The sequence below is a fragment of the Erpetoichthys calabaricus genome, chromosome 7 (assembly GCF_900747795.2).
Source record: "Erpetoichthys calabaricus chromosome 7, fErpCal1.3, whole genome shotgun sequence".
In the NCBI taxonomy this organism is placed as follows: domain Eukaryota; kingdom Metazoa; phylum Chordata; class Cladistia; order Polypteriformes; family Polypteridae; genus Erpetoichthys; species Erpetoichthys calabaricus.
Window position 1 is genome coordinate 115,087,440 of NC_041400.2, and position 14,282 is coordinate 115,101,721.

Genomic DNA, 14,282 nt, shown 5'->3' on the forward strand with positions numbered 1-14,282 from the left:
AGACATGCAATCGTTTAAATCAAAGCGCGAGTCGAAAAACACCATCCCATAATATTAGTTAACGATTAATACATTTCTATATGTATTGTAAGCATACAATACAACTGATAATATGTTGCGCTTATTTATCTGGTGTACTGACATTTTTGCGCATTTAACGGCTGAAATCTAACGTGATTTGTGCCCTTCAGAATGAAAAGAGTTTGCATTTACCTTTTTAATAAAAGGCGAGCTTTTAAGCCTGAGAAATCGCCCCGTAAATGCACACGTTTAATTGCACATGTGTTAATATGTATGCTTACACAGTATTAAAAGACACTCAACAAGTACACAGTATTAAAAGACAGTCAACAATTAACGTCATTTACCTTCGTTCCCGCGTTTGACTTGTGCTGTAAATCTCTTCCTCGTTTTCAGTTCACGTGATTATGTAGGAGGCGTAATACGTGATGATGCGATACGTGACTCCGCCTCCTCCATTAGAGTATATGGACAAAAAACAGGTTCCAGTTATGACCATTACACGTAGAATTTCGAAATAAAACCTGCCTAACTTTTGTAAGTAAGCTGTAAGGAATGAGCCTGCCAAATTTCAGCCTTCTACCTACACGGGAAGTTGGAGAATTAGTGATGAATGAGTCAGTCAGACAGGTTCCAGTTAGGACCATTACGCGTAGAATTTCGAAATAAAACCTGCCTAACTTTTGTAAGTAAGCTGTAAGGAATGAGCCTGCCAAATTTCAGACTTCTACCTACACGGGAAGTTGGAGAATTAGTGATGAGTGAGTCAGTCAAACAGGTTCCAGTTATGACCATTACGCGTAGAATTTCGAAATAAAACCTGCCTAACTTTTGTAAGTAAGCTGTAAGGAATGAGCCTGCCAAATTTCAGACTTCTACCTACACGGGAAGTTGGAGAATTAGTGATGAGTGAGTCAGTCAGTCAGTCAGTCAGTCAGTCAGTGAGTCAGTGAGTCAGTGAGGGCTTTGCCTTTTATTAGTATAGATCTATATCTATATACATCTATATCTATATATGTATATCTATATATATCTATATCTATATATATATATATATATATCTATATCTCTCTCTCTCTGTCTCTCTCTCTCTCTCTCTCTATATATATATATATATATCTAAATCCCCGCGAATACTGCTTTTAAATTTTTATGAAGAAGAAAAGCTTTTTAAATTGAGGGAAAATATCCCAATAGCAATTTGTTAAGGATGTTTTTTTGTGAAGCAGCCTTAACACAGCTTTTCCGCTGTTTTATAAACGAACGCCATATAAGGTCTTCCTTTTTCCTTGCTTCGCCAAGGAAAGAGCCTTTTTATTAAATCCAAGGGTTCTTCGTTTTTTTTTTGTTTGTTTATTACGATTGTTATAGTTCTGTTTGTATATGACGTTGTCAGTTCAGCACTCAGGTTGTAATATGACCAAGCTGTGCAAGCTTACTGTTAAGAATGCAACGTATAGTTGAACATGAGAAAAGCAATCTTGCCTCAAATCAATGGCAAACTTTTGTAGGTCTATGAACTTAATTTAAAGTTTAGGTTTACACGGTGCTTTCTTTCCGAAGTACCTGCACTCATGAATATGTCTGTATGCGTCAGTCGCTCAAATCCCCGCGCTTCGCACCGGCGAAGTACTGCTTTTAAATTTTTATTAAGAAGAAAAGAAAACCTTTAAAATTGAGGGAAAATATACCAATAACAGTTTGTTAAGGATCTGTTTTTTTGTGAAGCTGCGTTCACTCGAGTGATCACTTCGAGATGACTTGCTGCCTAACCATAAGCGTTACCTGGTAGGTAACCACCCATACAATCAGATTGTGAATCAGACTACGAATGCCGTGAATGTAATTACCCCGATCTACATGCTGTCAAATAAACGAACCACACGCCCTGGCGCAATTTTAGGGGCTTAGCCTCTAGCGCTGACGTCCGAGGTTCGATTCCCGTAAGGGAGTTAAGTGAGCGCTTCGCACCGGCGAAGTACTGCTTTTAAATTTTTATTAAGAAGAAAAGAAAACCTTTTTAAATTAAGTCTTAAAAAGAGCTGTAAAGATATTGACAATAAGCTACGCAAACCCACCAAGACATGCAATCGTTTAAATCAAAGCGCGAGTCGAAAAACAACCATCCCATAATATTAGTTAACGATTAACACATTTCTATATGTATTGTAAGCATACAATACAACTGATAATATGTTGCGCTTATTTATCTGGTGTACTGACATTTTTGCGCGTTTAACGGCTGAAATCTAACGTGGTTTGTGCCCTTCAGAATGAAAAGAGTTTGTATTTACCTTTTTAATAAAAGGCGAGCTTTTAAGCCTGAGAAATCACCCCGTAAATGCACACGTTTAATTGCACATGTGTTAATATGTATGCTTACACAGTATTAAAAGACACTCAACAAGTACACAGTATTAAAAGACAGTCAACAATTAACGTCATTTACCTTTGTTCCCGCGTTTGACTTGTGCTGTAAATCTCTTCCTTGTTTTCAGTTCACGTGATTACGTAGTGATGAGTGAGTCAGTCAGTCAGTCAGTCAGTGAGGGCTTTGCCTTTTATTAGTGTAGATATATATATATATATATATATATATATATATATATATATATATACAGTGGAACCTCGGTTCACGAACGTCTCAGTACACGTACAAATCAGTTTATGACCAAAAAGTTTGCCAAACTTTTGCCTCGGTTCACGACCACACACTCGTTATACGAACAAGCCAGTTTCCCTTTCGGTTTGCACATGTTCAGTCTCTCCCTGTGCATTTCCTGTGCAGCGAGCAAGAGAGAGAGAGCGAGACAGCGCGACACACACAGGCAGCGCGAGAGAGAGACAGACGCACACACACAGGCAGTGCGAGAGAGAGAGAGAGACGCACACACACAGGCAGTGCGAGAGAGAGAGACGCGCACACACACAGGCAGCGCGAGAGAGAGACAGACGCACACACACAGGCAGTGCGAGAGAGAGAGAGAGACGCACACACACAGGCAGTGCGAGAGAGAGAGACGCGCACACACACAGGCAGCGCAAGAGAGAGACAGACGCACACACACACAGGCAGTGCGAGAGAGAGGGGGCTGGACGCATAAGGTAGGAAGGCAGTTAAAGAATGCACTGGGCTTGATTTTGTTTTCACTTCTGTTTACAGCGATCGGTTCGTAGCGTGCATTGTTGCAATGTTACTTTTCTTGGTGGTTTATTAAATTATGGATTTTTTCAAATGTTTATTTTTTTCCCTGTGCTTAAAACTCATTAAAAAAAAGTGTTTTTAGCCAGCGGTTGGTAGCGCTATAGCGCGAACTATTGCAGTGTTAGTTTTCTCTGTTGTTCAAGGTTTTCTCTGTGTTATTCAATGTTTTACATTTAGTTTAATATTACGCTGTGCATTCTATGGTTTAATTAACTATATTTGTGCTTAAACTTAAAAAAAACGTAAAAAAAAATATATATTTACATACAGTTCATATAGTCTGGAACGGATTAATTGTATTTACATACAATCCTATGGGGGAAATTGCTTCGGTTCACGACCAAATCGGTTTACGACCAGAGTTTTGGAACGAATTATGGTCATGAACCGAGGTTCCACTGTGTGTATATATATATATATATATATACATATATATATATATAGATAGATAGATAGATAGATAGATACATATATATATATATATATATATATATATATATATATATATATACTAGCAAAATACCCGCGCTTTGCAGCGGAGAAGTAGTGTGTAAAGAGGTTATGTAAACATATATATTCATATACATATATACATATATATATACATATCTACATATACACATATCTACATATACCTAAATATACATATATACATACATCCATAGTGCGTTGTAAGTTTAGCTTTACACCTGTTTTTAAGGTTTATTGACTGAAAGGGGCTTTCATCAAGAAAGTTAGGGCTTTGCTACAGGATACACCCTCCACAAGTTAAGGAAGTAAAAATAAAGGTATATATTTCTGTTTTATTTAAACCTTTTAAGTTTGTATGCGGGCGGTATGGTGGCGCAGTGAAAGGTGCCAGTTAGGAGACCCGGGTTCGCTTCCCTGCGTGGAGTTTGAATGTTCTCCCCGTGTCTGTCTGGTTTTCCTCCGGGTACTCCGGTTTCCTCCCACAGTCCAAAGACATGCAGGTTAGGTGCATTGGCGATTCTAAATTGTCCTGGTGTGTGGGTGTGTGCGCCCTGCGGTGGGCTGGCACCTTGCCCGGGGTTTGTTTCCTGCCTTGTGCCCTGTGTTGGCAGGGATTGGCTCCTGTATTTAGGATATAGCGGGTTGGATAATGGATGGATGGACATCTGTATGCATAGCCCCATTTGCCCGTTTTCGTTTTTTTCTTTCTTCAGTAATATTTCAGCAAACCCGGAGCTTGTCAGTTCAAATCCTGGTACTGACACCACTGTGTGACCCTGAGGAAGTCACTTCACCTGCCTGTGCTGCAAAAAAACAAAAGTAATGTAACAAATTGTACCTCAGATGTTGCAAGTTGCTGGAATAAAGGCATAAGTCAAATAGATAAATATGTATTATACACATAGGAACTATTCATTTATTTTCAGTTAAGTCATCTGCAGCAAACCTTTATAAATGAGGGTTTCTCCTTTTTAGATAGTGCAAACTGTTTCTTCTTCATTGAGGTTTTCTCTTGGAAAGCTTTTTTCATTTCATTGAAAATTAAAGCAACAGCTGCCAAAATATGTAGCTTTCTTTTTAATTTTTCAACATTGCGTAAAATAACTTTATAAAGTAACATAAAAGGTTTAAGTACTGGTTATCCTTTTACACTAAAATATAACTAAAGAGATACCAAAAAAGTAAAATGCATATGTTCTTTTTCTTTAAGGAGATTAAATATTACTGAAGAAAGAAAAAAAAAACTAAAACAGCCAAATGGGGCTATGCATATGAACATAAAAGGTTTAAATAAAACGGAAATATACAGTGATCCCTCGCTATATCGCGCTTCGCCTTTCGCGGCTTCACTCCATCGCGGATTTTATATGTAAGCATATTTAAATATATATCGCGGATTTTTTGCTGGTTCGCGGATTTCTGCGGACAATGGGTCTTTTAATTTCTGGTACATGCTTCCTCTTGGTTTGCCCAGTTGATTTCATACAAGGGACGCTATTGGCAGATGGCTGAGAAGCTAGATTGCTTACTTTTCTCTCTCTCTTGCGCTGACTATCTGTGATCCTGACGTATGGGGATTGAGCAGGGGGGCTGTTCGCACACCTAGACGATACGGACGCTCGTCTAAAAATGCTGAAAGATTATCTTCACGTTGCTATCTTTTGTGCAGCTGCTTCCTGAAACGACATGCTGCACAGTGCTTCGCATACTTAAAAGCTCGAAGGGCACGTATTGATTTTTGACTGAAAAACAAACTCTGTCTCTCTCTCTCTCTCTCTCTCTCTCTCCCTGCTCCTGACGGAGGGAGTGTGAGCTGCCGCCTTCAACAGCTTTGTGCTGCGGTGCTTCGCATACTTAAAAGCCAAACAGCCCTATTGATTTGTTTGCTAGAGATTGTTTTCTCTATCTATGTGACATTCTGTGCTCCTGACATGCACTCCTTTGAAGAGGAAGATATGTTTGCATTCTTTTAATTGTGAGACAGAACTGTCATCTCTGTCTTGTCATGGAGCACAGTTTAAACTTTTGAAAAAGAGACAAATGTTTGTTTGCAGTGTTTGAATAACGTTCCTGTCGCTCTACAACCTCCTGTGTTTCTGCGCAAATCTGTGACCCAAGCATGACAATATAAAAATAACCATATAAACATATGGTTTCTACTTCGCGGATTTTCTTATTTCGCGGGTGACTCTGGAACGCAACCCCCGCGATGGAGGAGGGATTACTGTATACCTTTATTATTACTTCCTTAACTTGTGGAGGGTGTAACCTGTAGCAAAGCCCTAACTTTTTTCGTGAAAGCCCGTTTCAGTCAATAAGTTTTAAAAAGAGGTGTAAAGATATTGACAATAAGCTATGCAAACCCACCAAGACATGGAATCGTTTAAATCAAGGCGCGAGTCGAAAAACACCATCTCATACTATTAGTTAACGATTAACACATTTCTATATGTATTGTAAGCATACAACTGATAATATGTTGCGCTTATTTATCTGGTGTACCGACATTTTTGCACGTTTAACGGCTGAAATCCAACATGGTTTGTGCCCTTCAGAATGAAAACAGTTTGCATTTACCTTTTTAATAAAAGGCGAGCTTTTAAGCCTGAGAAATCACCCCGTAAATGCACATGTTTAATTGCACATGTGTTAATATGTATGCTTACACACTGTTTCTTCTTCATTGAGGTTTTCTCTAGCATGTAGATCGGGGTAATTACATTCACGGCATTCATAGTCTGAATCACAATCTGATTGTATGGGTGGTTACCTACCAGGTAACGCTTATGGTTGGCCAGCAAGTCAGCTAACATCAGCCACGGTGCCTTCAGTTGTGAGAAGCAGATCATAGAATGGTTGAAAATAGTTTACTGTCAAATAATGCAAAGAGTACGCGACACGTGTTTCGCCCTAATTCTTGGCTCATCAGGCGCAAGGCAAGTGTAACTGAATAGCGGCACGTCATTGAATAGTGTCACTGCAAGTTTAGTTTCTTTTCAATAAAGTCAGGCGTTAGGCAAGTGTCATTGAATAGTGGGGCATCAGTGAAGAGCGGCGCTGCAAGTTTAGTTTCTTTTCAATAAAGTCAGACGTTAGGCAAGTGTCATAGAATAGCGGCGGCGCTGCAAGTTTGGTTTCTTTTCAATAAAGTCAGGCGTTAGGCAAGTGTCATTGAATAGCGGCACGTGATTGAATAGCAGCGCTGCAAGATTAGTTTCTTTTCAATAAAGTCAGCCGTTAGGCAAGTGTCATTGAATAGCGGCACTGCAAGTTTAGTTTCTTTTCAATAACGTCAGGCGTTAGGCAAGTGTCATTGAATAGTGGCGCGTCATTGAAGAGCAGCGCTGCAAGTTTAGTTTCTTTTCAATAAAGTCAGGCGTTAGGCAAGTGTCATTGAATAGCGGCGCGTGATTGAATAGCGGCGCTGCAAGATTAGTTTCTTTTCAATAAAGTCAGGCGTTAGGCAAGTGTCATTGAATAGCGGCACTGCAAGTTTAGTTTCTTTTCAATAAAGTCAGGCGATAGGCAAGTGTCATTGAATAGCAGCGCGTCATTTAAGAGCGGCACTGCAAGTTTAGTTTCTTTTCAATAAAGTCAGGCGCGCTTTGCAGCGGCGAAGTTCTGCTTTTAACTTTTTATTAAGAAGAAAAGAAAACCTTTTTAAACTGAGGGAAAATATACCAATAACAATTTGTTAAGGATCTGTTTTTTTGTGAAGCTGCCTTTACACAGCCTGTTCGCTGTTTTATAAACGAATGCCATATAAGGCCGTCCTTTCTCCTTCACAGTCAGTTCACGTTATTACGTGTGAGGCGTGATGACGCGATACGCAACCCCGCCTCCCACGGCCAGCGAGCTGCCGTCCATTACTGTATATGGACAAAAAAGATGTTCCAGTTATGACCGTTACGCTTTGAATTTTGAAATGAAACCTGCCTAACTTTTGTAAGTAAGCTGTAAGGAATGAGCCTGCCAAATTTCAGCCTTTCACCTACACAGGAAGTTGGAGAATTAGTGATGAGTGAGTGAGTGAGTCAGTCAGTCAGTGAGGGCTTTGCCTTTTATTAGTATAGATATATATATATATATATATATATATGTATAGTATATATATATATATACAGTATATATATATATACAGTATGTATATATTTTTATATATATATATATATATAGTATATATTGTGGTGGATTGCCGGCTTCCTATTCCGGCCCTCACCCCCAGCCGCCAGGAGGAGCTCTCCCCAACAGCATGAACGTGCCCCGAGTTCCAGCAGGGCCTCATGGACTATGTAGTTGTTGTGCACGGCCCTGCTGGATACCTTGGGGACCACTAGGAGTCGCTGTCAGGAAGCCCGTGGACTCATATGTGCCCTATAACCTGGAAGTACGTCCTGGTCACGTGAGCAGGAGAGATGACGTGCTTCCAGGTTGAAGATAAGGACTGTTTACCCTGACCCGGAAGGAATAAGGAACTGGACTGTTGGGCCGGAACGCCTCCGGGTCAGGGTGTATAAAAGGACTCTGGGAAAGCCCAGACACTGAGCTGAGCTGGGAGGTAGGGTGGCCAAGTGTCTGGGAGAAGGAGGATTGGTTTTGTGAATAATTTATTGTTATATGAGTAGTATGGAGTGGAGGGTGCTTTGTGCACGTGAGTACTGTACAATAAAGAAGAATTGTACTATTACCTGGTGTTTGGAGTGGTACCTGAGGGTGCAAGAGGTGGACACATGCCTCTACTGCTACAATATATATATATACCCGCCCCCAGGTATGGTTAACTGGATATACAATTTAAAGAGATTGTTATTTTCATTTCATTCATTTTTTGTTTCTTGATATTTGCCAGTAATGAAGCTGTACTGAATGAGTTATTCCCCCCCGGTGTGCACTTCGCGTCATTGCCTCTCGCGTTGTGAAAAAGGGGGCTGAACACATACTAAGGAGATGCGGTTGCGGTTTATCTCCTAACTAGATAAAATAAAGTTTCTGATTTTTTTTTTTTATGGGAATCAATTGGTTCATACTATTATGGTAGACCTAATGTTTCTTATGAAACTCCCAAGCACAGAAGACCTATGTCATTTGAGGAACATGTTCTTCCTTTCATTTTGTTGTTTAATATAAAATTAACTTGATGGAAACTTGTCAAAAAAGGACAGGCTGGGTACAATATCCTCTTGTTGACACCAATAAGACTGTGTACATTACAGCAATACAAGTTATAAAGACAATGTGTTAGTCAAACAATATTTTATTAAATGCCTTCAATTGTACATATCCTTAATAATTATTGAATAATTTAGTAAACAATTTCACAATTTCATAAATGTTATTTTGGTTTTAAAAAGATTTCACTCTTTTTATAGTAGACGTTTTAAAATAAAAACAGTAAACAGTTTATTGTACTTACTAAAGGAGAGGATATAGATATAGGTCAATCAAACATGTTTAAATTATCTGTTTCCTCCCATTTTTCTTTATATTTTTGCCTCAAATATCAAATATCTTCAAACAATTAGTAATTTAACATTATTTTGTTACGTTTTCTGATAAGGTAACAATTAGTGTTGCTGTGAGGATTCTCAGCTGCCAATGTTTACTTTATTTATCCATTTTTGCTACTTTTGGTGTTCCGTAGTTGTCAATTGTAATTGTTATATTGTCACCTCAATGACTGTCCCAGTCATATCTGTACTCTGTTATTAGATGCCTGCAGGCGATTTGCTGTGCTTAACATGCTTGTTGCAGCAAAGAATCTTTTAAAAGGGGGCTGATCAGTGCCAGATGAATTGTCAGATTTTTCTTGATAATTTCTTGGAACTGCCAGACATTATCTTCTTGATGGCCATTGTTATGTTTTTCCTTGTTTTTTTCTCTTTCTTGTCTTCTACTTAGTGTGTTCCCTGCATTTTGTTTTTCATTCCTCCATCCAATTTTTTGTCTACATTTTTTGTATGGGTTTTTGTCTCTTTTTTGGAGTATATTAATGATAGGGCTGGCTACAGCTTCGTAGTGATAGTGAGGTGAAAGTGAAAGAGATCTTTACAGGTCACTTCTTAGGGTGCTCATTAGCTTTTCCTTGACGAGGTTTACAATAAGGGCTTGCAGGGATAACACCAAGAACTGTTACTAGAGACAATAAAATGCAGCAGCACACCTTACTTTTCTCCCATGCATGCTGATTTCCAACAGTTGAAGTGCTTCCTTATTCTTTCTTCTTCCGTCCCCTCTCACTTTAAACACTCTTTTCAAATGCAGTCTTCCTAAATTGTGAGACATCTTTCATTTTGGAATTCCTTTTTTACTTTGTGTAATCCTCTCTAGAAAAGGATGCATGCACACTAACAAATAATGTGCACAAAAAGTCAGACACACAATATTCTGAGAACATAACCCTAATGTAGCTGGTTTATTTACTAGTGCAGTAGCCTTTGAGACAGTATGCCTTAATTGTTAAAAACGCTGCTCAGTTCATTTTCTTTCAGCTTCAAACCCAGCTTGAAAAGGCAGATGTTAATGATGGGCACAAAAAATGGCCTTGGAAGATATTTTCTAAAGTAATTGATTTAAACATCCACAAAATGTTTTTGTTATTGAAAGCTAGATCACAAAAAGCTTGGTAACTTGTTTTGCTTTTGAAAATCCAGAAAACAGTACTGTATACAATCAAATTTACTATTCAAACTCAGTGTTTTCCCGAAAAAAAAAAGAGTGCCATTTCTAAGTTGGCCGTATATTTTGGAAAATCCAAAACATGCAATATTGAACTAGCAATTTTAAAAAAAGGTTCCTGCAATATGTTGTAAAATTCATGTGCTCTTTACCATTTGCTATATCAGGGATGAAAAGGTTCAGTTTTGGGCACTTAGTCATGAAATTTATCAAAGACCTACATGTGTAATGCCCAAAACTGACATTTTTGACTATGGAGATAATTTATGGTCACCATACTCAAAAACCTTCAATATTGTATTTCACATTAATTATGTAAGTTAAAGCTTAAGGGCTTGACTATGAAATACACAGTTGTCTAACTTTGTTATGAGACATTTTTCTTTATATATCAGCAGTGTTGTAACAAAATATTAGAATTAGGGTCTGTTTGCCATAAAAATCACATGCACTGCAACAGTACATCATTGAAAGGCACCCCAGTAATACAATTAAAGCACTTTTACTCATATTTTCACCTTCTACTTTATTTACAAACTAATTTTAAATCCTAAAGTACTGTCATTCAGAAACACGTTGCTGGGCCTGTATCTTAGGCTTAACAAACGTTTGGAGTTAATACAGAATTTTTCCTAAGCCATTGTTTAATTTAGCAGTAAGTTATCTATCAATGAACTGTATATTTTATACCTTTTAAATCTTTTTTTTTTTTAAATAATCTTGTATAGGCTCAAGAAGAAATGATCCACTAGACATCAGCTCTCAAAACTTTTTACAGCCTGTAACACATCTCATCTCATCTCATCATCTCCAACTTGTTTTTCCTTCTTCTTCACTTCTGTGTTGTGCAGTTAGCAGACTGGAATAAAATCTGGAAGATATCTCACAATCTAGTATAAGACAAACAGTCTTCTTTAGTCTTGCTTTTCTTATATGCTTAGCAAGGGACACCATAAACAAGTGGTCCTCAATGGTATCCGTCAATAAGGGCGCGCACATAAAGGCGCCCTTCAAAAGGGCGACCTCAATTGGGCGCGGCGAATAAAAGCGCACATAAATAAAAGCGATCTTCAAAAGGGCGACCTCAATTGAGCGCCGAATAAAGGCGCGCGTAAATAAGGGCGAACTTCAAAAGGACGACCTCAATTGAGCGCCGAATAACTGCGCGCATAAATAAAGGAGTGCTTCAAAAGGGTGACGTCAATTGGGCGCAGCGAATAAAGGCAAACGCAACAAAATTATTACAGAAAATGTATTAGATAAAGGCAATGTGAAAGCAAGAATATTAAAACATCCAATTAATTAATGCATGAACTTCTAACGAACTATTTCTAAAGCTCTCTATATTTCGTTGTTTTCAAAATTACAGAAAATTAGATTAAGGCAATGACTGAATGTATAAAAAGGTGAAAGCAAGTTACACTTGAAGCTGTAGATTATGTGCAATGCCACGTAGATATTCGAGATGCGGTCTATTAGCATAATCAAGGACAATTAATTTAATTTATTCGGCGCTCAATTGAGGTCGTCCTTTTGAAGCTCGCCTTTATTTACGCGCGCCTTTATTCTCCTCGCCCAATTGAGGTCGCCCTTTTGAAGGTCGTCTTTTTTGTGCGCGCCCTTATTGAATAGAACCGTCCTCAATATTTTAAAAATTAAGCTTTTCTATATGTGAACAGTATAACGCATAACAAACTTATCTTTTACACTGTTACACATGAATAGCATCAGGTAGAGAAACCAGTTTTCTAAAAATTTCATTTTAGTCAACAAATTTTAATTTTATTTTGTATATTTTGCATTGATTTGTGAAAAAATGACATTGTTATTTCACTGCTTTAAAAAGAAAATGCAGTTTACTTCTTCCTAAGAATTACTGAAACATTGGGATATGCAGATTATTTTTTAACCAGTTCTGTATTTTTGCTTGAAATTTTGTATTAAAATCACTGCGCATTTCTTTGACGTCATTAATTCTTAGAACAACTAAAGAATATGAATCAATCTTCATAGTGGTATTTACAAATTTCAGCATCTGAAAGTAAAAATAGACAAACACACAATTACATAAAAAACAAATTAATACATGTATATTTTGAAATGTAGAGACAGCCTTAGAAAGAGTATAAAGAGAACACCAGCAGTGCAGAGTCTCACGCCAGAAAATAACAAGATGTCTGTTTTTTTAACATAACAGAATCGACACTCACACTGTAAATTAAGCTAACTATCACAGCCCAGACCTTTTCCAAAATCTTAATCATCCATTTGCCTTTTGACAACACCATTTTAGGGCACATCCAAGTATCAATAGGTTAGGCTGATGATTTAGGAGAGAGAAGGATTAGATTTTAGTTCCAAAAAAATAAAAGAGAACTTGATTAGGAGTAACAGCCTCTGACAACAATAAACTTGCCCTGCTGCTTTGTACAGAATAACTCTGAATGCCTTGTACAGAAAGAAGAGCACCAAAATACTTTCATTGTACTGAATATAACTAACTCCAGCTTTCCCTGCATTGTACAGAATTTGCTTTGCAACTCTCTTCCAAAAAAAGTGATGCTTCGAAAGGGGGTAACTTTCCTTAATACCTACCTTTACCATCATTTTCATTATAAATGTGAATAATCAATTGCATATTTATTACAGAGAAACTCTTTCGACCCACCACCACACAACATGCAACTACGTCACCCTAACTCATTTGAATGTTCATTTGAACATTGGTGCACACTCTGTGAAAGTTCACAAGATCTGCAAACACAGACAGTCATTTTTCCACAATATATAAGTACAGTACAGTACAGCTCTGTTGTTTTCCCCTCAACTTCTACACCATATTTTCTGCTTTGGTGTACCTACCTGTTTAATATTTGCCTTTTTTTCTTTAGAAATGAAAGAACAGGACTTCTCCACAGCATTTATGTAAGTTAAAACACTAACCAGTGCCTCCAATAGTCCTAATTAAACTGATATGCTACCTAAAATAGGATTATTTAAAAATTAAGCTATCTATTTATTTTACATTAAAATACAAACAGCAGCAATATGTTAACCTTACTTGAATCTTTACATAACCCAAATAGTCTAAGCTTCTAGTGGCTCAAACATTTAAATGAAAGTGGTTCAATAGATAAGTGACGACAATGGCCAATCAGGTATATTTAGCATCCACTGTTGGTAGTTTCCTACAGGGATGGATTAAAAACGGTGTGTATCATGACTTGCTGAATAATGCATGTTCACAATATTGTTGTATTACTTAAAGCATTGACAATTTTCTTTGCAGAAAGCTATTGAAACAGGGTGTCTCCATGCTGTGTGTCTGTTTGTAGCAGACAAGTGAGCTACAAATGTACTTCTGGCCTAAAGTTCTATTTGCGGTGTGCTTGTCCAAAATAAATAAATAAAGTTGGTAACACTGTAGTTTAGATACTGCAAAAATGCATGTGTTTACTCTTATGTAACAAGACCTTAACAAAGGCTTCTTTTGGTCTTCATCACAGTTACAGTATAAAACATCAGTAGATTGGTTATTCATCTCTATGCAGTGTGGCATATTGAGGTGATGGTAAAATGAATTGTTAAAATGAAGAATTCACAGGTCTTATATTAAATATGTAATATCAAGAGAAATGTGGGGCGGCACGGTGGCGCAGTGGGTAGCGCTGCTGCCTCGCAGTTGGGACACCTGGGGACCTGGGTTCGATTCCCGGGTCCTCCCTGCGTGGAGTTTGCATGTTCTCCCCGTGTCTGCGTGGGTTTCCTCCGGGCGCTCCGGTTTCCTCCCACAGTCCAAAAACATGCTGGTTAGGTGGATTGGCGATTCTAAATTGGCCCTAGTGTGTGCTTGGTGTGTTTGTGTGTGTCCTGCGGTGGGTTGGCACCCTGCCCAGGATTGTTTCCTGCC

General features: G+C 38.1%; 1 protein-coding gene across 3 annotated transcripts in view; it reads right to left on the reverse strand.

Moving 5' to 3' along the window:
- Positions 1-11,989: 11,989 nt before the first annotated feature.
- LOC114654627 (aminopeptidase Q-like) overlaps positions 11,990-14,282 on the reverse strand; it is a 93,760-nt gene continuing 91,467 nt past the window's right edge. For 2 of the 3 annotated variants that reach the window (XM_051929419.1, XM_051929418.1), the window contains exon 20: positions 11,990-12,407. In XM_051929419.1, coding sequence (XP_051785379.1) covers positions 12,246-12,407 — 162 coding nt within the window. In that variant the 3' untranslated portion in view covers positions 11,990-12,245. The remainder of the gene's footprint in view (positions 12,408-14,282) is intronic. The other variant, XM_051929420.1, reaches the window with a different exon arrangement.